The sequence below is a fragment of the Pan troglodytes genome, chromosome 3, assembly GCF_028858775.2.
Source record: "Pan troglodytes isolate AG18354 chromosome 3, NHGRI_mPanTro3-v2.0_pri, whole genome shotgun sequence".
In the NCBI taxonomy this organism is placed as follows: Eukaryota; Metazoa; Chordata; class Mammalia; order Primates; family Hominidae; genus Pan; species Pan troglodytes.
This window is the reverse complement of record NC_072401.2, coordinates 153358222-153383383: the sequence shown is the minus strand read 5'-3', so window position 1 is coordinate 153383383 and position 25162 is coordinate 153358222. Positions and strand designations below refer to the sequence as shown.

Genomic DNA, 25162 nt, shown 5'->3' with positions numbered 1-25162 from the left:
AAAATCCACATCATATTAAATCCTTCACAAAGAACTTACTCACTAGATACCACTACATCTAGGTTCATGTCAATGAATAAATGTGCCTTCCTCTTTGCTCTCTATTTTAAGTTTACTTACTTAAGACAGCATTTTTATTTATTTTAGTTTTTTGGGGTTTTTTGTGTTTTCTTTGGCACAGCATTAGATACAGCATTAAAGTGATGGGGTGCCTCAAGATACTATGAAGTTGGCTGTAGGCCAAGGTGATATAGATCCTATGGCCAATTAGTTCACTACTTGTTGTGTGATCATGCAAAATGAGAGGAAAGATCTGGTCTTCCAGTCACATAACAATATGCCCAGGTATCAGCTGAACACATGCCACGTGCCTTACAGGGAGCCTCCTTGTCTACAAAACATTCAAAGACACAGTGCTTAACTACACTGGAAACTCAGCACAAGACTTCAGATAGTAATTACAGATATTCTTTAAAAAAAAAGAAGCAAATGTTCCAATTGCTTCTATTATATTTCCACATTCTCAGAGGCTTTCCACCATAAACATCTGTCATTTCTTTATGTTCCACAGTTGGTCCACAGTATAGCTCTGGGATAAATAATGGATTCTTGTAGGTTTTTCTACATGTGGATGAAGAGAAAGCATATTTGTATATAGATCTAAATGTCTGGGTATGTCATCTTTCCACTTAATAACCTAGAAAATGGGAAGTGAAAAAAAGTAATAATGGTTATACTCAGCTGAAGAAAATCTTCCCATCACATCTTTATTACGTAACTTCAAATTATAAGGAGCACTCTTTTCCCTCCTGCCCATAGCACCAAGGCATTTGGCAGGACTGGGTCAGAGGTAGAACAGTGGTATCTTATAGTATTCTGTGATATACATGACATCACTGAGTGGCCAGTATTGCCATCCCAAGCTGATAACATTTCCATTCGAAAGAAGTTTTATGGTATCGAAATCACTGTCCACATATCTTAATAGCACCACACAGGAGAGCAGGGTTGATTTCATAGTAATAAATAATGCCACTTGGCCAGCATCCTGAACAATGGGAGGTACCTCGCTCAATCAAACACTACTCACACATTAGAGGCCGAAACACATTCTTGGAACCCCTAATATTTAAGAACCCAACAATCTCCTTTCACTACTCGCCTTTAGATACTACTACTAAGTCTTAAGTTATATGAAATATTTTGAGATTCCTTATCTCCACTTTAATACCTTGCTCATTTGGAAAAGGCTTCACCAAAGTGCTTTTATCTACCTTCTCATCTGATGTCCACCACAGTCTTGGGAGGCTGACAAGGTGGGGATTACCATAGAAGACAAAATTGAATCCTTAACTGGGTTAAGACCCTTGACAGCACACATAACTAGAACCCCTGTCTTCTGAATCCTAGTTCAGCGAAGGAGCATTAATAGCAGAAGTGCCGGCACAAGGGCATAGATCAGTGCTCCTCCAAGTGTGGTCACTGGAGCACCTGGGTGCCGGCTCATGTGCAAATTCCTGGGCCTCAACCCTCCTACCTATTAAAGCAGAATCTCCGGAACCCAGGAGTTTGCAATGAAGACGTTCCCCAGTAACTAGCTGCACATTCAAGTTTGAGAACATGTGACACTGAGAATTAGAATAAATAGGAAAACAATTATATAAGCAACTGAGTTGATACCACATTCTGAGAGAAATAAGAGAAAATCAAAAGTTAGGGGTCGGGCGTGGTGCCTCATGCCTGCAATCCCAGCACTTTGGGAGGCCGAGGTGGGTGGATCACTTGAGGTCAGGAGTTTGAGACCAGCCTGGCCAACATGGTGAAACTCTGTCTTCACTAAAAATACAAAAATTTACTGGGCATTGTGGCATGCGCTTGTAATCCCAGCTACTTGGGAGGCTGAGGCAGGAGAATTGCTTGAATCTGGGAGGCAGAGGTTGCAGTGAACCGAGATCATGCCCCTGCACTTCAGCCTGGGCAACAGAGCGAGACGCCATCTCAAAAAAAAAAAAAAGAAAGAAAGAAAGAAAAAGAAATGAAAAAAGAAAAAGAAAATCAAAAGTGATGCTGGCTGTGAAATAATGTAGAAGTATGTTAAGGAGCAACAAGCATATTATCTAAAATCAAAACACTATAGTGACCAAAAATGGTATAAAATTTACTGGCTACCATAACACAGTGTCATGTGAAGGATGTCTCACTTTAGAGATTCAGCTGGTTACATAAATAAGTAATAATAGGTAGTATGTATTTAGCCAGAGACAATGATAAGCACTTTAAATGCATAATCTTACTTAGTCTTTACAAAAGCCCGATAAGGTAGGTATTATTATCCCTAGATTATACATATACACCAATGAGAATACCTGCCACAGGCACATAAAGTAGCAAAAAACTAGACTCAAACCAAGGTCTTGCTAACTCAAAACCCATTTCTTGAACTGTCAAGCTAGGCAGCTTCCCAAAATTGTATCAGTTGAATATAATGCATTAATTGAATATATTAGATGGTACACACTTTTAGTTTTCAATGAATCAAGAATTTCCAAGTCAAAGCCTCTTACACTTGTCACTAAAATTTTCTAGATCTACTTAATAGCTGGCTCTCACTGGATAGAGAAATTATTAATTTAGTCTGTCTAAAACTGGCCTGCTTAATATGATTTTTTCAATCCAGATTTAATAGTGCTACCGTCACTCCATGTTACCTAGTTGCAGGCCCACAACAGGACTGGGCCTTTTAATTACCTCGTTCAATTGCGTTTACTGACTGATTATAGTGATGGTTACATCTGGCCCTCTGCTTCCACGGTACTCTTCTGTTTAAGTCCAGGGGAACTGAGTAGACAGAATGATTGCTTGGGCTCCACCACTCCTATCCCAGCTGAGCCAGGCTCCTTAATTATGGCTCCCTTGGTTACAACTGGATCTCGGACAGCATCTGATAAGGGTGTAAGTGTGAGATGGCACCAGGGGCATTGAGCTTCCCTGCCAAGTTTAAGAATCCCCAACTTCCCCAACTGTTGGGTGGCTCTAAATGGAATACCTGTCTGTCCCGGAACCAGCGCCTGCCTGTAAAGCTGTGGAGACAATAGCAGCACCTTCTAAGAAGAACCACCTCATTTCTGCAGGACATTGTTGGAATCCCCCTAACTTCTTACCAGACCAGCAGTCTGTGGGCTGAGGTGGGCACATAGGTATGCTTTCAGCGCAGTGGAGAACAGAATCTAAGTCACTGGTTTACTCTAAGCATGGTAAGAAACAGGCAAAGTTCCACATGAACAAATACAGCTCAAGATTATTACAAGAAGAGGAATAAGCAGCTAGCAAAAATAGAACAAGACAATGTTCAGGAGCCTTCAGTGATTAAAAACCATGGGTCAACAAGGTTGACAATGTTTTGTGGGGTTTTCTGCAAATTATTGAAATACATAAGTAGAAATATGAAATGCAGAGATCAAAAAAAGTATTCCTCTGTATCTTTTAGTTTGGTTCACCCCAGAGATGGTGCCTCGTTTGGGGCTCAACTAAGTCAAGGGAAGCTACAAAAGACTTAGCAAAGAACCACCAAATTTAAAAAACAAAATCTAAAAATTCCAAAGCCAAGGTGGCACCTTACATTCCGTGCTTTTGATTCCTTCTTCCCATTTTCCACTGAAAGGAATGACATGATCAGTGAAATTCCACAGCATTATAGGAAACCAGGCATAAAACTTCAAGACGTTTTTCCTCAGGAAGTGGCACAGATGACAAATGACAAAGAGCAGAGACCTGCTGAAGCATCCAAAAATCCAACGGGAAGTCTGCCAGAGAACAAGTAAGAGGACTTGTGTCTACCCTTCTCCTACTCCAGAACCCCCGCTACTATCTCCCAGACTAGAGAGGCACGAGGAAGAACGGACAGGAGAAATGAAATTAAATAATGGTTGAAGAGCATGCTGTCCTGCCCACTCCTCACTATGACATAAGCGATCAGTGTATCCTCCTGCAAACTCGGCACCCAATTATAGCCCATTAATATTTTATAATGGTGATAATAATTTGAAGATGGTACTTAATTGCTCTTAAAATCTTCAGTCACTATTTTCACTGGGCATAAAAGTCCAAAATACGCCTAGCCAGTAAGAGCCAAACTGGGCTCTATCGGAGTTCCAGCCTGCCTGCCCACACACACACTTACAGCAAGTAGGCAACTCACAAGTGTGGCTGCTCTCAGCCTCTCAAAATTTCCATCTTTACTTCTCTAGTCCCCAAAAAACTTCCATCCATCAACCTAAGTCAATAAGCCATGAATTATTGAGCTTGCAGGATGCAGATCATGAATACGTATGTGCGTGTTTGGAAGACAAGCTTGTAAAACAAATGGGCTCCACGGCGGCTTATATGAACCCAGCACACATGCCTTTAAGGAAATGGCTGAAATTATTCTACCCATGTATGTTGTTCAAGCATGGTTTCAGCACACAAGAGATGGTGGAAAAATCAGTTTTTCTGGTAGACTTTTTGCTTCTGTCTTTCCAAGTGCTCTTGAATGGAATAATTTGTTGAATGAAACACAGCTGGCTGCTCTTTGCAAAAACCAAAGGTGCAGGCTTTCTTTGAGGTCACAGTTATCATTGCGAATGCCTGTGAGCTGCCTGCAGAAGGGATGGTATGTAATTATCTTCCCTTCCATCTACCTCTTACTTCAGCACATTCACCTCGATGTCTCTACCTCTATCCACCAGAGATAGTCCCAAACTTTTGCCATAATTTGGTAACAATCTATTTTTAAAAAGGAGCAAAACAACCCACTAAACAAAAGACTACCCTACCCTAGTTCACAAGACATTTGACAGAAATAATATGACTGAGCCTGAGGTGCTACTTATACAACCTTTTCCCATCCAAACAACCTAACAGTCCCCTCTTTCTAATCCTGCCAGATCCAGGACAAGCACTGAAGCCATCTTTGGCTGCAACTGCCAACTCTCTACGGGTCTCCCACCAGCCCAGGACCCTGAAACAACATATCTGGATGGAGATTTTCCCAAGCTAATGACAAAACCAATTAGACTGCTTCACTTGTTTTTGTCTGCTACAAACCTCATTTCCTGTTCCACATCAATTTTTATATGATACTTGTTCTTAAACACAGAACCCACCAAAAACTCATTTTTATTTATTTATTTATTATTATTATTATTATTATTATTTTGTGAGATGGAGTCTCACTCTGTCGCCCAGGCTGGAGTACAGTGGCGCGATCTCAGCTCACTGTAACCTCCGCCTCCTGGGTTCAAGCAATTCTCCTGCCGCAGCCTCCTGAGTAGCTGGGTCTACAGGCGCCCACCACCATGCCCAGCTAATTTTTGCATCTTTAGTAGAGACAGGGTTTCACTGTGTTGGCCAAGCTGGTCTCAAACTTCTGACCTCAGGTGATGTGCCCTCCTCGGTCTCCCGAAGTGCTGGGATTACAGGCGTGAGCCACCATGCCCGGCCCAAAAACTCATTTTTAAATTGGTAAGACCAAATTGAAAGTAATGAATATGATTTCATGCCAAAACTGCAAATTATTTTGAGCTGTTAGTTCATGTGGTGTCCAACAGATGTCACTGTGTTTCCCTCACAAACTGAAAATATCTCCTAGTACCCCTGTGAATTATTTGAAAAGCCCCAGGGCTCCTTGGTGCACTGTTTGGGAACCACAGATGCAGGCCCTTCCAGGGGTTTCAGGAAAGAGCAGGGAAGCAAGGTCAAATGCAAAATCACCTAACAATATAAAGGAGCACGTGCTCGGAATAACATGGGCACCGAGAGCCGCCAACTCTAGGGAACAGAGAAGACTAGAACCTCCAACGTAAGGGACAGCTGCAGGAGGCTGTGGGATTTAGGCTGGTCCTTGAAGAAAGAGTAAGTCTTGACCACAGAGGAGGAAGGAAGAGAATGTTCCAAGCAGAGAAAACGGACTGAGTATAGGAGATAGGCCTTGTACCAAGAATGAGGATGGTACAGAGTCAGGGCTGTGACACAACATGTAGACCAAGAACATTGTAGGAAGTGGAGCCACTTAAGGTTTCAGAGGAAGGATGATATGTTTAGAAAATTTAATCCAGCAGTTATGTGTGAGATAATCTGAAGAAAGAAGTTGCAGTAATGAGACCAGAAGTGAAAACTAACCCTGGTCAAGATATGTGGAGATGAAGACCCAGAGTGACACTATTGGGAGAAGAAACAAAAAAACAGACTCAAGAACCTTGCAGGAAAAGGTTGGCACTATATTTGGGAAGATTAAGAGAAAAAATTCAAGGATGATTAAGAGTTCTATGCCAGGTAAGTGGGAAAAGTGATATTATTCACAAAAAGAAGGTATGCAGAGGATGAATTAAGCTAGCCTCGGGAGAAAGACATTATGAGTTTGCCTCCTGACATTTTAAGTTTGAGGAAGCAACAGGTCACTGAGATGAAGAGATCTAGCCAGTGGTAAAATACTCAGCCCCAGCGCTTTTTAGGCCATCTGTGCAGAGCGAGGATAGCGATCATGAGGGTCAAGCAGTGCAGGAATAGTCCCTGAGGCATGCCCACATTTAGGGAAAGACAACATCCAGTCAGCAGAGCAGACAGACCCTAAGGAGAACTAAGAGAGTTCAGAGTGTGGCATCAAAGGGGGAAAAGAGGAAACCCGGGTCCAGGAAGTCAGAAGCCCCAGGGGTTGTCAATAAAGTGATTCTTTACAATCTCTTTTTTTTTTTTTTCAGACGGAGTCTCGCTCTGTCGCCCAGGCTGGAGTGCAGTGGTGCGATTTCGGCTCACCGCAACCTCCACCTCCCAGGTTCAAACAATTCTCCTGCCTCAGCCTCCTGAGTAGCTGGGACTACAGGCACATGCCACCACACCTGGCTAATTTTTTGTATTTTTTAGTAGAAACAAGGTTTCACCATATTGGCCAGGCTGGTCTCTAACTCCCGACCTCGTGATCCGCCCACCTTGGCCTCCCAAAGTGCTGGGATTACAGGTGTGAGCCACCGCGACCGGCCACAATCCCAATATTTTTAAGCAAATGCTAAGTGCATTTATTAGCCTGGTGAGGAAAAAGCTGGGTGTAGTCCTTAAGGGAGAAGCAGTCATCTCTTTTAGGTAGTGTAGAAAGGTTTTATAGCTAGAGAGCAGGACAATCCCTTATCTCTTAAATCTTGAATCACTTGTGTCTGTCTTTTTCTCCACACCTTTCCCTTCTCTTGAATCCCCTGCCTGTTTTCTTCTGTTCATCACCACACTACCCAGAATGCCAGTCCACACTAAGCGGCGTTATTTTGTCACCACCAGATGGTTCCTGAGCCCCTTATCTGACTCCCTCTGCACTGCTTACTATGGATATCAATGTTCACCTGCCTTACAAATCACATTAGGGTCTTTTCTCAGTCCTCGTGGTCCCTCACCTCTTTTGGACATCACAGCTCTCCTGGCGTACTTTCATCCAAACACACTCCTCCACACCCTCCCTACCTGCTCACCTTCAAGGTTCGGCACAATGTCACTCTCTCCCTCCCCACCCACCCTGGCTACTTTCTCTGTCACAGCACTTAGTTTTTCTTGCTTAAATTAACATGTCAGTCTCCTGGGTCCCAGATTATAAACTCCATGGAGATGACAGAGTTTTTCAGCCACCTTCATTTCCCCATGGAGTCTGGCAGTACTTTGTACCTGGTGCACACTGACTAAATGGTCTTTGAACAAACAATATTATCCTTTTACTGCATATGAGATGGCAGAATCTGTCCTGCAATAGTTATGATAATACCTTTGCATATAACCGTATATGATTTTTCAGAACACACTTATATTTGATTTTCATACCCTGTAAGGAGGAAAGAGGAGGTCTACTATCCTCATTGTACAGCTATGGAAATGTGATATGATTTGCCCAAATCTCATCTTGAATTGTAGCTCCCACAATTCCCACATGTCATGGGAAGGACACAGTGGGAGGTAAATGAATCATGGGGGCGGGTCTTTCCCATGCTGTTCTGGTGACATTGAATAAGTCTCATGAGATCTGATGGTTTTATAAATAGGAGTTTCCCTGCACAAGCTCTCTCTCTATGCCTGCCGCCATCCATGTAAGATGTAACTTGCTCCTGCTTGCCTTCCACCATGATTGTGAGGCCTCCCCACCCATGTAAAACTGTGAGTCCATTAAACTTCTTTTTCTTCCCAGTCTCAGGTATGTCTTTATCAGCAGCGTGAAAATGGACTAATATAAAATGTGACTCAAGGAGGTTGGAAGCTTTGCACAAGTTCACACAGCAGTAGTAAACAAAAGAGCCAGGACTAGAACCCAGATCTCTGACTCACAGTCTAATGCTTTTCCACTGCACACCCTGACTCTGTATAAATTCATGTAATAATAAGCCTGATTTGGTGATGGCTACCTATGCTTCAGATATTCCTTCATTTATTCATATCTAGTATGTTGTTAGCATTTCTACCCGTCACACTGGAGTCCAACTCTGATTTTAGGTTCCAGAGGACAAGGATCAATAAACAGAATGAGGCAGTAACTATAAGCTATAAAAAGTAGATTCACTAATGTGTTTCTAGAAAATTTTAAGCTGCAATTTACTTATGCATTAAACCCAAACACACTCTACAGGAACCATATCTACCTTCCAATTATTGCTCTAAGATGCTGATACTGGTAAATGAGCATGCTGATGGCTTCCAACGGCCCCTCTAAATCTACTCTCCATCTTTTCCATCTTGCCCTATGCCCCAGTAGACCTGTGTGGACCTTTTTCCCATGGTTCCCTTCCATATGCTTTCCACTTGGGTTCACCCAATGGGGTTCCAGCAGGAGACTGGAAGGAAGAAGAAGGAAACTTAGCTATTTATTCCCCTGACTCCCCTCTGAAGGGTTGCCTCAGGCAGGTTGTAACCCATGACTGAAGTTCATGGCTCTTATCAGGTGGGCCTCTCCACATATGTCTCTTTGACCCTTTACAGCACATTCAGACTTAGGGGTGGCAACTGTGGTAAACCTGCCCAGAATATGGCCACAAATTCTTTAATACTGCTACTATAAAGAGGTGGGGTCTTTGTCCTCTCCCCTTGAAAGTGAGTGGTCTCTGTGTGACTATGAACAATGAAATATGGCATAAGGGATACTCTTCCAGGTTCCCCAGCCTTAGGAGACTAGCAGCTTCTATCTTTTGCCTCTTTGGCACACTCACTCTCGGAGTCCTTGGAGTTCAATCAGTACAGGAATCCAATTACCGGAGACTGCCATGCTGTGAAGATGCCCAAGCAGCCCTGTGGAGAGGCTGTGTGGAAGGAGGGAAAGAAGGAGAGAGAGAGAGATCTAATCAGCCCCAACCTGTTCAGGCCCCAGCCTGCTGAGGCCCCTGACATCACAGTGCAGTGATAAGCTGTCCCCACCATGTTCTGACTGCATTCCTGAACCAGAGAATCATGATTTATACTAATAACCAATGGCTGTTTTAAGTCACTAAGTTTGAGAATAGTTTATTATACAGTGCTAGATCACTGAAACAACACACTGTTGTAACTAGTCCACTTACTAAGCTCCCCTCACTACCCAGTCTGAATGCCATCTATTCCTTCTGGGGCCCTGACTAAATACATAACATATGACAAACATTAGGGCTGATAATCATATTCTAGACTTCTCTGCTTCTGAAAAAATGGCAGAACTGCACTTCCCCCTGAGGTCAGATGTGGCCTAGTGACTTGCTTTGCTTTAGACAATGAAATGTCAATAGAAATGATATGTGTTACTTCCAGATAAAAGCTTCAAGAGCCAGTGGGCCATTCACAAGGTTCTCTTCTCCCTGACATCACCTTGAGACCAGTGATATCAGTTCCGAATAGTGGAGGCTCTATCAACTTGGATCCCTGAGTGAGGATAACATGGAGAAAAGCTAGCTACAAATTGCTCAACCCACAATCAAGATGCAGTGATGATGCAATGCAAAGATGCAGTGATGATGCACTGCAACGATGCAGTGTGAACAAGAGACAAACATCTGTTATTTCAGCCCCTGAGATTTCAGTGCTGTTTGTGACTACAGCATAATCATCATGACTGCTACTATAAGCTCCTCTGTCAAGCTAATCCTGACCGAAATGCCCCCATGCATTAGGGGTCCATTTGAACTCCTGAATATTCTGTACACCAGGAAAGAGGTCTCTATCATAAGCAAATATATATAACCATCTTGTACACATCTATAATCAGAAAAACCATGGAAATCCATCTACCATGCTAGTGGCCTTGGAAATGCACCTTGCAGACTTCCAACTACAGGGAGCATTACTGAGCTGGGGCCCCTGCTGCTAAACTCTGGAATCTTCTCCACATTTGCTCTGAGGCTACACTTCCTACAGGTTGTTCCCAGCCAGTGACTGGAAGCACTGAGTATAGTAAGCATACTAAGGCAGGCCTGTTCCTGAGAGATGCAGGCCTCTAATAGCCTTTCTCAGACTTTTCAACAGTCTAGGACACTTCCAGCCAGCCTTCTCTGCCTCTCTCATCACTTGGGGTCAGATTGGTGTTGCAGTCTGAAAGCTCTCCCAGCCTTCCCCCATCTTGCTCCTATTTTCTCTCACACAGGCATTTCCCCAAATAAATCCTTGCACATTTAATCCTATCTTGGCATCTGCTTCTCTGAGAACCCAGACTAATAGAACTATACCAATGAATATTCAGCCTTGAAAATTTAGCTTTGACAAATTAAACATACAGAGACAACAAAACTAGCTCTTGTTGAATAAGGGCTGTCCCATTTATCTGAAGTCATAAATAACCAGTTTTGCACAAAATCATATCCGTATCTACAGCTGGATCTAATTCCTATATTACCTATGTTAACATAGTATCATTTTATTTAATATGATTTTTTTACAAAGTATGATTTTGACCTTAAATTAAAAATTTATCCTTTCCCATATGTCCAAAATAGGCTTCCAATCCCTTATCCCAAACCCTGGAGACCATGTGTATTTTGGAATGCAAAACTTTAAGAAAAGTAATGTACATATGCCGTATTTGACAGAACCTCCCCCAGTGGGGCTGGGGGCAGCACCTTATAATCAAATACATTACTGTTTTTTCTACGAAACATACAAATATTAACACAAGTGAGTTAAAAGTAAATAGCCTCGAGGTGGTTCAAGTAGGTTTCAATACCAAATGAGTTCATCAAAAGTTAGGTTGTGAACCAAGTGAATTGTAAGAAAACATTCAGTTTCCAGAGCTTTTAAAGTTTACTTTGTGAATAAGGAAGTGTGAACCTATTCACACTATAGAAAACTATGCAGCCCCTTAAAAAATCAGAAATCTCTGGTTCAGAAATGCTGCAGAAATATTGTTTAAGCATGAAATTATTTATATTATTTATGAGACAGAGAGAATAGGTTCACCTCTGTAAACTGCCTATGCTGATGGCAGGTAACTAAAATGTTATGCATAAGTTGGTGGCTGAGAGAATGCACAAAGAAAATTTATTTAGGATACTAAATAAGCCTCATAGAATAACTAGAGGTGGCTGGCAAGATAGCAAAATAGGAACTACTCCAGTCTGCAGCACCCAGCAAGATCAATGCAGAAGGTGGGTGATTTCTGCATTTCCCATTGAGGCACCTGGTTCATCTCATTGGGACTGGTTAGACAGTGGGTGCAGCCTACCGACGGCAAGCCAAAGCAGGGTGGGGCATTGCCTCACCGGGAAGCTCGAGGAGTTGGGGAACTCGCTCCCCTAGCCAAGGGAAACCGTGAGGGACTGTGCCGTGAGGAACAGTGCATTCCAGCCCAGATACTACACATTTCCCACAGTCCACAACCCGCAGACCAGGAGATTCCATCAGGTGCCTACACCACCAAGGCCCTGGGTTTCCAGCACAAAACTGGCCGGCCATTTGGGCAGACACTGAGCTAGCTGCAAGAGTTTTTTTTTTTTTTTTTTTTAATACCCCAGTGGTGCCTGGAAGGCCAGTGAGACAGAACCATTCACTCCCCTAAAAGCAGGGCTGAAGCCAGGGAACCAAGTGATCTAGCTCAGCAGATCCCACCCCCATGAAGGCCAGCAAGCTAAGATCCACTGGCTTGAAATTCTCGCAGCCCGCACAACAGTCTGAAGTCGACCTGGGACACTCGAGCTTGGTGCAGGGAGGGGCATCCACCATTACTGAGGCTTGAGTAGGCAGTTTTCCCCTCACAGTATAAACAAAGTCACCTGGAAGTTCGAACTGGACAGAGCCCTCCGCAGCTCAGCAAATCTGCTGTAGCCAGACTGTCTCTCTAGATTACTCCTCTCTGGGCTGGGCATCTCTGAAAGAAAGGCAGCAGCCCCAGTCAGGGGCTTAGAGATAAAACTCCCATCTCCCTGGGAAAGAGCACCTGGGGAAAGGGGCAGCTATGGGCACAGCCTCAGCAGACTTAAACATTCCTGCCTGCCAGCTCTCAAGAGAGCAGCGGATCTCCCAGCACAGCACTCGAGCTCTGCCAAGGGACAGACTGCCTCCTCAAGTGGGTCCCTGACCCCTGTGCCTCCTGACAGGGAGACACCTCCCAGCAGGGGTCGACAGACACCTCATACAGGAGAGCTCCAGCTGGCATCTGGCGGGTGACCCTCTGGGACGAAGCTTCCAGAGGAAGGAACAGGCAGCAATCTTTGCTGTTCTGCAGCCTCCACTAGTGATACCTAGGCAAACAGGGTCTGGAGAGGACCTCCAGCAAACTCCAGCAGACCTGCAGCAGAGGGGCCTGACTGTTAGAAGGAAAACTAACAAACAGAAAGGAATGGCATCAACATCAACAAAAAGGACGTCCACTCAAAAACCCCATCCGAAGGTCACCAACATCAAAGACCAAAGGTAGATAAATCCACAAAGATGAAGAAAAATCGGCACAAAAAAGGCTGAAAATCCAAAAACCAGAATGCCTCTTCTCCTCCAAAGGATCACAACACCTCGCCAGCAAGGGAACAAAACTGGACGGAGAATGAGTTTGACAAATTGACAGAAGTAGGCTTCAGAAGGTGGGTAATAACAAACTCCTGCGAGCTAAAGAAGCATGTTTTAACCCAATGCAAGAAAGCTAAGAACCTTGAAAAAAGGGTAGAGGAATTGCTACCTAGAATAACCAGTTTAGAAAAGAATGTAAATGACCTGATGGAGCTGAAAAACACAACACGAGCACTTCATGAAGCATACACAAGCATCAATAGCCGCATCAATCAAGTGGAAGAAAGGATATCAGAGACTGAAGATCAACTTAATGAAATAAAGCATGAATACAAGATTAGAGAAAAAAAGAATGAAAAGGAATGAATAAAGCCTCCAAGAAATATGAGACTATGTGAAAAGACCAAACCTATGTTTAATTGGTGTACCTGAAAGTGACGGGGATAACGAAGCCAACTTGGAAAACACTCTTCAGGATATTATCCAGGTGAACATCCCCAGCCTAGCAAGACAGGCCAACATTCAAATTCAGAAAATACAGAGAACACTACAAAGATACATCTCGAGAAGAGCAACCCCAAGACACATAATTGTCAGATTCACCAAGGTTGAAATGAAGGAAAAAAATGTTAAGGGCAGCCAGAGAGAAAGGTCAAGCTACCCACAAAGGGAAGCCCATCAGACTAACAGGGGATCTCTCTGCAGAAACCCACAAGCCAGAGGAGACTGGGGGCCAACATTCAACATTCTTAAAGAAGAGAATTTTCAAGCCAGAATTTCATATCCAGCCAAACTAAGCTTCCTAAGTGAAGGAGAAATAAAATCCTTTACAGACAAGCAAATGCGGAGAGATTTTGTCACCACCAGGCCTGCCTTACAAGAGCTCCTGAAGGAAGCACTAAACATAAGAAAGAAAAACCAAAACCAGCCACTGCAGAAACATACCAAATTATAAAGACCATTGACACTATGAAGAAACTGCATCAACTAATGGGCAAAATAACCAGCTAGCATCATAATGACAGGATCAAATTCACACATAACAAATATTAACCTTAAATGTAAATGGGCTAAATGCCCCCAATTAAAAGACACAGACTTGCAAATTGGATAAAGGGTTAAGACCCATCAGTGTGCTGTATTCAGGAGACCCATCTCATGTGCAAAGACATACATAGGCTCAAAATAAAGGGATGGAGGAATATTTACCAAGCAAATGGAAAGCAAAAAAAAAGCAGTGTTGCAATCCTAGTCTCTGATAAAACATACTTTAAACCAACAAAGATGAAAAGAGACAAAGAAGGGCATTACATAATGGTAAAGGGATCAATGCAACAAGAAGAGCTAACTATCCTAAATATATATGCACCCAATAAAGTAGTACCCAGATTCACAAAACAAGTTCTTAGACACCTACAAACAGACTTAGACTCCCACACAATAATAGCGGGGGACTTTAACACCCCACTGTCAATATTAGACAGATCAATGAGACAGAAAATTAACAAAGATATTCAGGACGGACTTCAACTCAGCTCTGGACCAAGCAGACCTAATAGACATCTACAGGATTCTCCACCCCAAATCAACAGAATATACATTCTTCTCAGCACCACACATATTCTAAAACTGACCACACAATTGGAAGTAAAACACTCCTCAGCAAATGCAAAAGAACGGAAATCATAACAAACAGTCTCTCAGACCAACCACAGTGCAATCAAATTAGAACTCAGGATTAAGAAACTTACTCAAAACCACACAACTACATGGAAACTGAACAACCTGCTCCTGAATAAACTACTGGGTAAATAATGAAATTAAGGCAGAATTAAATAAGTTCTTTGAAACCAATGGGAATAAAGACACAACATACCAAAATCTCTGGGACACAGCTAAAGCAGTGTTCAGAGGGAAATTTATAATACTAAATGCCCACAGGAAAAGGTGGGAAAGATCTAAAACTGACACCCTAACATCACAATGAAAAGAACTAGAGAAGCAAGAGCAAACAAATTCAAAAGCTAGCAGAAGACAAGAAACACCTAAGATCAGAGCAGAACTGAAGGACATAGAGACATGAAAAACTCTTCAAAAAATCAATGAATCCAGAAGCTGGTTTTTTGAAAAGATTAACAAAATAGATAGACTGCTAGCCAGGCTAATAAAAAAGAAAAGAGAGAAGAATCAAATAGACACAATAAAAAATGACAAAGGTGGCTGGGCACGGTGGCTCACGCCTGTAATCCCAGCACTTTGGGAGGCCAAGGCGGGCGGATCACGAGGTCAGGAGATCGAGACCATCCTGGCTAACACGGTGAAACCCTGTCTCTACTAAAAATACAAAAAATTAGCCAGGCGTGGTGGTGGGCGCCTGTAGTCCCAGCTACTCGGGAGGCTGAGGCAGAATGACGTGAACCCAGGAGTCGGAGCTTGCAGTGAGCCGAGATCGCACCACTGCACTCCAGCCTGTGCGACAGAGCGAGATTCCATCTCAAAAAAAAAAAAAAAGACAAAGGGGATATCACCACTCATCCCACAGAAATACAAACTACAATAAGAGAATACTATAAACATCTCTACACAAATAAACAAGAAAATCTAGAAGAAATGGATAAATTCCTGGACACATACACCCTCCCAAGACTAAACCAGGAAGTAGTCAAATCCCTGAATAGACCAATAACAAGTTAACTAATGCCTACCAACCAAAAAAAAGCCCAGGACCAGACAAATTCACAGCCAAATTCTACCAGAGGTAAAAAGATGAGCTGGTACCATTCCTTCTGAAACTATTCCAAACAACAGAAAAAGAGGGACTCCTCCCTAACTCATTTTGTGAAGCCAGCATCATCCTGATACCAAAACCTGGCAGAGACACAACAAAAAAAGAAAATTTCAGACCAATGTCCCTGATGAACATCAACCTGGCAATGCCAAATCCAGCAGCACATCAAAAAGCTTATCCACCACGATCAAGTCAGCTTCATCCCTGGGATGCAAGGCTGGTTCAACATATGCAAATCAATAAACCTAATCCATCGCATAAACAGAACCAATTACAAAAACCACATGATTATCTCAATAGATGCAGAAAAGGCCTTCGATAAAATTCAACACCCCTTCACACTAAAAACTCTCAATAAACTAAGTACTGATGGAATGTATCTCAAAATAATAAGAGCTATTTATGACAAACCCACAGCCAACATCATACTGAATGGGAAAAAGCTGGAAGCATTCTCTTTGAAAACTGGCACAAGACAAGGATGCCCTCTCTCACCACTCCTATTCAACATCATAGTGGAAGTTCTGGCCAGGGCAATCAGGCAAGAGAAAGAAATAAAGGGTATTCAAACAGGAAGAGAGGAAGTCAAATGGTCTCTGTTTGCAGATGACCTGATTGTATATTTAGAAAACCCCATCATCTCAGCCAAAAATCTCCTTAAACTGATAAGCAACTTCAGCAGTCTCAGAATACAAAATTAATGTGCAAAATCACGAGCATTCCTATACATAAATAATAGAAAAACAGAGAACCAAATTATGAGTGAACTCCCACTCACAATTGCTACAAAAAAAATAAAATATCTAGGAATACAAGTTACAAGGGATGTGAAGGACCTCTTCAAGGAGAACTACAAACCACTGCTCAAGGAAATAAGAGAGGACACAAACAAATGGAAAAACATTCTATGCTCATGGATAGGAAGCATCAATATCGTGAAAATGGCCATACTGCCCAAAGTAATTTATAGATTCAATGCTATCCCCATCAAGCTACTATTGACTTTCTTCACAGAATTAGAAAAAACTACTTTAAATTTCATATGGAACCAAAAAAGAGCTTGTTTAGCCAAGACAATCCTAAGCAAAAAGAACAAAGCTGGAGGCATCACACTACCTGACTTCAAACTATACTACAAGGCCACAGTAACAAAAACAGCAGGGTACTGGTACCAAAACAGATATATAGACCAGTGGAACATAACAGAGACCTCAGAAATAATGCTACACATCTACAACCACCTAATCTTCGACAAACCTAACTAAAACAAGCAATGGGGAAAGGATTCCCTATTTAATAAATGGTGCTGGGAAAACTGGCTAGCCATATGCAGAAAACTGAAACTGGACCCCTCCCTTACACCTTATACAAAAATTAACTCACGATGGATTAAAGAGTTAAATGTAAGACCTAAAACCATAAAAACCCTAGAAGAAAACCTAGGCAATACCATTCAGGACACAGACATGGGCAAAGACTCCAGGACTAAAACATCGAAAGCAATGGCAACAAAAGCCAAAATTGATAAATGGGATCTAATTAAACCAAAGAACTTCTGCACAGCAAAAGAAACTAGCATCAGAGTGAACACGCAACCTACAGAATGGGAGAAAAATTTTGCAATCTATCCATCTGACAAAGGGCTAACATCCAGAATCTATAAGGAACTTAAACAAATTTACAAGAAAAAAGCCCACCAAAAAGTGGGCAAAGATTATGAACAGACATTTCTCAAAAGAAGACATTTATGCAGCCAACAAACATATGAAAAAAAGCTCACCATCATTGGTCATTAGAGAAATGCAAATCAAAACCACAATGAGATACCATGTCACGCCAGTTAGAATGGCAATCATTAAAAAGTCAGGGAACAGCCGGGCGCGGTGGCTCACGCCTGTAATCTCAGCACTTTGGGAGGCTGAGGCGGGTGGATCACGAGGTCAGGAGATTGAGACCATCCTGGCTAACACAGTGAAACCCCATCTCTACTAAAAATACAAAAAATTAGCCAGGCATGGTGGCGGGCGCCTGTGGTCCCAGCTACTCGGGAGGCTGAGGCAGGAGAATCGCATGAACCTGGGAGGCGGAGTTTGCAGTGAGCCGAGATCGCACCACTGCATTCCAGCCTGGGCGACAGAGCGAGACTCCGTCTCAAAAAAAAAAAAAAAAAGTCTGGAAACAACAGATGCTGGAGAGGATGTGGAGAAATAGGAGCACTTTTATACTGTTGGCGGGAGTGTAAATTACTTCAACCATTATAGAAGACAGTGTGGCAATTCCTCAAGGATCTAGAACCAGAAATACCATTTGACCCAGCAATCCCATTACTGGGTATATACCCAAAGGATTATAAATCATTCTACTATAAAGACACATGCATACGTATATATATTACAGCACTATTAACAATAGCAAAGACTTGGAACCAACCCAAATGCCCCCCAATTATAGACTAAAGAAAATGTGGCACATATACACCATGGAATACACCATGGAATACACCATGGAATATGCAGCCATAAAAAAGGATGAGTTCATTCCTTTGCAGGGACATGGATGAAGCTGGAAACCATCATTCTCAGCAAACTAACACAGGAACAGAAAACCAAACACCGCATGTTCTCACTCATAAGTGGGAGTTGAACAACGAGAACACATGGACACAGAAAGGGGAACATCACACACTGGGGCCTGTCAGGGGGTCGGGGGCTAGGGGAGGGATAGCATTAGGAGAAATACCTAATGTAGATGACGAGTTGATGGGTGCAGCAAACCACCATGGCACGTGTATACATATGTAACAAACCTGCACATTCTGCATGTGAATCCCAGAACTTAAAGTATAATAAAAATACAATAAAAATAAATAAAGAATTTAAAAAAATAATGCTCATGTCAAGGCAGTGGACATGGAGTATAGGAAACACAGACAGGGGTCCCTCCAGTGGACCTGAGCCCAGACTTCTCGGTATCACTCCCTATACCAAAGGGGGAAATATAGGAAATAGGATATGACTGCTCTCACCGGGAACCCCTCAAGAAACATCCAGTTCTAGACTTCTTTGTTCATGTGCTTCTGATTTCCTGTCCTGCCACTCATGAAATGGCACCTTTCTTCATCAACCACATAAGGAGCCAAGAGCCAGAGGAGAGGCTGTTCACCTTCCCTGGCCTGCTCCGTCCCTAACCCTATTCATTCTAAATGATAAAAAAAAGCAAACAAACAAAAAACAGACGGAGAACAGGGAGAAAATTAATTAAGAAGGAAAAAAATCCATCTTTGTTCTCCCTAGTTGCTATATAGCCCTGAGACAAATTGTCTGCAATGGATACAAGTTAAGGAATCTTAATTAGGGGTTGGAAATTCAAACCTAATACAGTAACATTTGCTTCTCATTTTACATATTCAGCATTGACTCTTTTTTATTTTTACAATAAGCATGTATTAACTTTATGGCTTTAAACTTTAAATGTATTAACTTTATGGTTTCAAAACTCTCATATTTTAATTATGGGCACAACTGAGGATATTACATAATATATGTAAAGAGCTAGATCAAATGTTAGCAATTATTCTCTTACAAACCACTGTCTGGGAAGGTACTAAGTGCCAGCACTCTGTTGGCACTTTAACAAGCATTCCATTTGTGTGTTGTTTCTTCAGCCTCCTAAGTCTTAGGTACTGTGTTAAGCATTGGAGATATCCCAGTGAATAAAACACATGTGATAACATGCCATACCTGAAAGCACGCATACCACTGTGGAGAAGACATTAAGCAAGCAATAGCACATGTAATGATTTAACTTTACCTGTACTAAGTGATATGAAGAAGTAGTGTGTGGTGACCAGTAAGATCCTCATAACAGCTCTCTGAGGTGGCTTTCATCCTCAATTATGAATAAAGAGCTATCACTAATGTCTGTAACACTAAAGTGTGCTAATCATAATAACATAAAATTTCCTGAACAAATAGTAATTATAATAATTATCACTATTATAATAATGACAGGAAATGTTTATGTCAATAGGTCATTGAGGAAAAGGATGGAAATAAATGAAGAAGAAAGTCTAAATGTGTGAGAGCATATATGGATAATTACTGCCAAAGAATTTCTATAGCACTCTTGTGTTCCTCCGAAGAGGAAAATTCTTCCATGCAGAGGCTTAGAGGTCTTCAATGCAAGATACCCATTCCATCCCTGGAACAACAAAATACTGACAAACATAAAGTTAACCTAGAAACAAATACAAGTTCTGTATTTTCCAAAGTTAATCCCTTATTTTCCAACAGAGATCTAATTTCACAGACTTGGTTCCTTTGTGCCCATAAACTACTAAAATAACATGGAAACCTCAGTATTTTTATGTTTAAACCACATCAAAGATGACCTTTTGAACCTAGAAATAACATAAAAATCCAATTCAAACCAAGTACCCTGTTTGGCTTGGAAAACATGGCCACTATGCTGGAGAGGCACTAAATAGTAAAGGATGAACATCTTCTGTCAAGATCTGCTCTAAACCAGAAACCTCATCAGCTTGGATGGCAAGGTTTCAAAGTTGCCATAATCAAGTATTTTTGGATTCTGTAAAATAAAAGTCCATAGAAATTGAACTTCAGGATGCAGAATGCTGGGCATTCCATCAAAACAACATATGATCAAGTTGCTCTTTGCTTCTGTCTCTGCTAGAGGTGTGATTCCAAAATCTTGACAAAGATCCCCTGAACTAAATACTGCACAAGTCTCTTTACTTAGTGAAGGAAAAACAGAAAATCAGAATTCTAGGCCTAGGAGTGTCTCCTGACAGCTCACAATGGAAAAGATATCAGTTGATTTATTATACAAAATGAGAGAGTCATAAGAAATTCAGAGTTGTGCTAATGAGACAGCCAACCTTTGATGGGACCTTAACTTGGCTTCACTTTAATTTTTGCTGTCACAAAATTGTCACAATAAAAAATTATGTTTTATTAAGTAGATGGCAAATCTATGGCACTTGTGCTACCACTGCTCCTCTCCATGCCCACGGCAGACCTTGCATTCTCTATGACAGACTCAGCCTTGGAGAACATCTTGACAGTTCCAAGTTGCCACTGCCCACGAAGTGAAACAGGCACAGAGTCAGAGTCTATCTGCCAATGTTCCTTTAGGCTGACTATCCTACTTGACACTCACAATACTGTATTCTATGACACCAGATAGAACCATCAGTTTAAGCTGTGGCCATTTTAATACCTGTGTTTGATATTGCTAAGAAATATAGACGGAATGAGAAGAAAAATCAGGCTAAAATCACCATCAAATCAATTACACTGTGTTTACCCTCCTCAGTGTCCATCACTTGTATTATAGAGACAGAAGATTACATGAGCCAATCACTGACCTTATGGAGAGCAGGAGCCAAGACTGGTACCAAAAATCCATTGTAAATGTAATTGACAAGCTGATTTCGAATCAAGGGGTGAGCCACCTGAGAGAGAGGCATATAGGCATGAAAAAGGCAAAGAGTTCAATCTTCAGTTCTTAAAATAAAACAATTCTGTGTACATCCTGAATTCAAAAAGGAAATCCACATTTTGGCCATTTATTCTGTGATTAAAGAACAAATCAGACCTCATACTGTCATATAAGCCTTTCAAATAGCTTATTCCAGTATAAACAGCTTGGTTAAAATCCGCAGAAGTTGAACTTTCAAACACAATATTGGTAATTTTAAACTGTGTGTTTGGAAAAAAGACAATAAATAGACTGAGTATGTATAAGGATTCATACTTATACATACCATATCCAGTGTGTTAAATATATCCAGTTTGTTAAAGTTAACAAACTGGAAAGTATAATTTTTGCCCCTTACTTTCTTCTAAATCACATCTCAACCTGTAACTAATTTTAAAAACTGAGTATAACTGTCAAAACAAACAATTAAATACATTTATTTTGCTAGCAGAAAACATTTTCTCATTTTAAATATGTATTTCCTGATAGTCATTTATATTAAAGAAAAGGCATTTAAAAATATTTTCAGAAAAATAGATAATATTCAAAAGCGGAAAACATTATCAGAGGTACAATACTTCTCATATTTGATTTCCAAAATATATTTAGTGTGCATAACCCTCTACTAATATCTTTCATAAATAACCTTTTCAGTAGTCTTCCCCAAACAAAAAATCTTAAAAGTATATGGTTTCAATGTCAAAATACAGTATGAAATAATATAATTTCCCTGTTCTTACCATGCCCATTAGCTTTATTTCTCTTTCTTTAAAAAAAGAAGAAAATGAAAAAGAGAAAGAAAGTCAAACAATAAAGTAAAAAGCAATTTCTAGGAAAGTGAAGCTAGATCTTTAAATTACTGATAACCTCTCTGTGTGTGTATATTTTTGGGGAAGAACTAATAGTAGTTCCCTCTTTTTTTATTTCCACAAACTTCTGCAAGAAAATGTTGATAGGTTGATAGACTGCAATATTAAAGGAAAAAATAAGATGTAATCCATTTTTCTTATATATAAATAAAACTTTCTTTGACTTAGCAATAAAAATGAGATGGAACTAAAATAATTTACTTGTATTTTCTTCCAGAAGGTATTTCTTTATTTGGTAGATAAACAGATTATAACTAACATCTTTCATCCTACAATCACTATAAAGAAAACTTGATTTCTTAGGAGATATACCTAATGCTAAATGATAAGTTAATGGGTGCAGCACACCAACATGGCACATGTATACATATGTAACAAACCACCACGGTGTGCACATGTATCCTAAAACTTAAAGTATAATAATAAAAAAAAAAAAGGCCAAGAAAAAAAAAAGAAAGAAAACTTGATTTCTTAATAAATCTAATATTAAGGTAATATTTATGCTATATGGAACTAAAATATTTTTTATGAAAACTTACCACATCCTTAAATATATTTAAAATCTGATTTTTATTGAAAACAGTAACAAGAAATCTAAAAGTAAAAATCTAATCAAGAAGCCAAATACACAAGAATTCAGTGGTTGCTTTTTTCCTCTCCCAAACAGGACAATTTCAAAGAGAATTTAATTTGTGTTGCAATGAAAATGCTTAACTTCTTCTAAATTCAATCGGGATAACAATATTCTTTATGTAGTATGCGCCATTAAGCAAAACAAAGTGTTCTCCTTTGTAAATTCCCAAGAAGACCTTGAAGTAAAAGCGGTATAATCTGGAGTACTTAGAAACCTAAAAATATCTATTTAATGAGTCAGGCATTGAACTTATTTTTGATGGTTAAGTAGATAATCAAAACAGAATTAATTTATAAAGAAGATAAAGAAAATCTACTCATTTTTTTCTCAGTTAAAACTTCCAGAAACCTACAAACTAACATTTTCACTCATTCAAGGACATTCAATTGGCTTAAAGCACCAATATTCCATAAACATTTATTAACATTTTAAAAAATGAACGTTTTAAAATTAATCCTTTGCAATGCTTGTGCTCTGAATGAAGCCATAGCAAAGGGATCCTTTGTTGTGCTCTGGTACCTGTATGACTGCATTGCAAAACTCCAGGGAGTTCATGAACTGGACAAGAGAAGGAAGTAGAAGCCAGTCATCTTTCAGAAGGCAGTGCCATTCCTCGCCTTTCTCTTCTAGCTTTGTAGGCAGGGAAGAGTAGAGACCACTGAGCCCAGTTGCAAGTACCTGTATTCAGAAATAAAAACAAAATAAATGCTTTTCCAAAGTTCTCAACCTGCAATTAACAGCTCACAGGTGATGCCAATGCTGCTGGTCCCAAAACTATATCTTTAAGTAGCAAGGTATTAAAGGTATAAGAGCCCATCACCCAGCTAAAAACGATGCAAACAGGTGAAGACAGTAGGGAAGGACAACTGTGGTAGAAGGAATGGCAATATCAGAACTATCTGGCTAATATAATATACACATGGTTGGTATGGGTTGCTCATCTCTCACGTGCCACGCACTATGCTGGGCTAGGTGTAGGAGGAGTACACGCAAAGATGAATAAAATAGTATTCTGGCCTCAAGAAGTTCAGGAGAGGAACAAATTCATAAACAGTATCCTATAGTACAATACATCAAGTGCAAATACAGAGAAGGCACATACCCCAGTCTAGAGGAGAAACTCCTGTTTTGAGGTGGTCCAGGACAGAAAGTCACATACATTGGAACCATGAGCTTTATGAGAAAGATTCCATGCAATTCCTTGCATGCTTGAGGTCATAACTGACAGCTGTATCTTTGCAGTTTACAAAGCACTTCCACGTATATTTTCTCATTTGATCTTCACAAGCAATAGCAAGGAGAAAGAATTGGGGGTCAGCAATCAGTTAGTTAGATGTGATGACAAGATTCAAGCAGAGATAAAGTGAGTCTACATGGAGGCATCAGCACTAGGAAAAGAGAGGAGGAAATAAAATTTGAGCATCACATGGAAGGTGAATATGAGGGTGATCTAACCATGACATCTATCGGTCTGGCATTAATCCAAAACTCTTAGGGCTTGCTTCCTCCCTTAGTGTTCTGGTCCTTAATTTAAATTGACAGCCTTTGGGCTTGGTAAGTGGGGTAAGAACTCAAAACTGTCAACTTACCCAACTTGGTCACCAAGAAAATGGTGATGCCTTTAATAGAGACAGAAATGTAGGAAGATTACATACTTAATGCTGAGTGCTTGTTGATTTTAACTTGTGGAATATCAAACCAGGGATGCAAGAATTTCATAGTACTGGAGGCCTCCCAGCTGGGAAGTGATACTGACTAAGCAGCAACTTGGAGATCCTGACTTGCTAGATATGTATAAGATGGCCAGGGATGGCACAGATTGAATGCAAAGGAGCCAGCTATGGGGCCAGGGGTGGTGGCTCATGCCTGTAATCCCAGCATTTTGGGGGGCTGAGGTGAGTGGGTCACTTGAACCAGGAGTTTGAGACCAGTCCGGCCAACATGGCGAAACCCAGTTTTTACTAAAAATACAAAAATTAGCTGGGTGTGGTGGCACGAGGCTGTAATCCCAGCTACTCAGGAAGCTGAGGCAAGAGAGAATCCCTTGAGCCTGGGAGGCGGAGGTTGCAGTGAGCCAAGATTGGACCTACTACACTCCAGCCTGGCCAACAGAGCTGGAGTGCCTCAAAAGAAAAAAAAAAAGGCCAGCTACAAAAGGCTTTGCTCTAGCACAAACCCTGAGGTGACAATGGCCTCGAATGAGATGGAAACATTCAAGAAAATATAATGAGGCAGGCCCAGAAAAGAAATAGTGACATACTCATTAATCTCACTGTCTAATGAGAGATTAATGGGCAATTAAAACAGTGTTAGAAATGCTCAGAATACATAATAGAAAATATATGGTGTTGTGGATGTACAAAAGACTCTTAACTCAGATTTCGAGGGTTGGCAGCAGGAAATATTCTCAGA

General features: G+C 40.9%; 1 protein-coding gene across 2 annotated transcripts in view; it reads right to left on the bottom strand.

Moving 5' to 3' along the window:
* Positions 1-25162, bottom strand: part of FHIP1A (FHF complex subunit HOOK interacting protein 1A) — a 258682-nt gene that overhangs the window by 60483 nt on the left and 173037 nt on the right. For both annotated transcript variants that reach the window (XM_016952373.4, XM_016952372.4), the window contains 2 exons: positions 23270-23428; positions 21135-21221 (listed from right to left, as the gene is read on the bottom strand). In XM_016952373.4, the coding sequence (XP_016807862.3) occupies positions 21135-21221; positions 23270-23428 (246 nt within the window). The remainder of the gene's footprint in view (positions 1-21134; positions 21222-23269; positions 23429-25162) is intronic.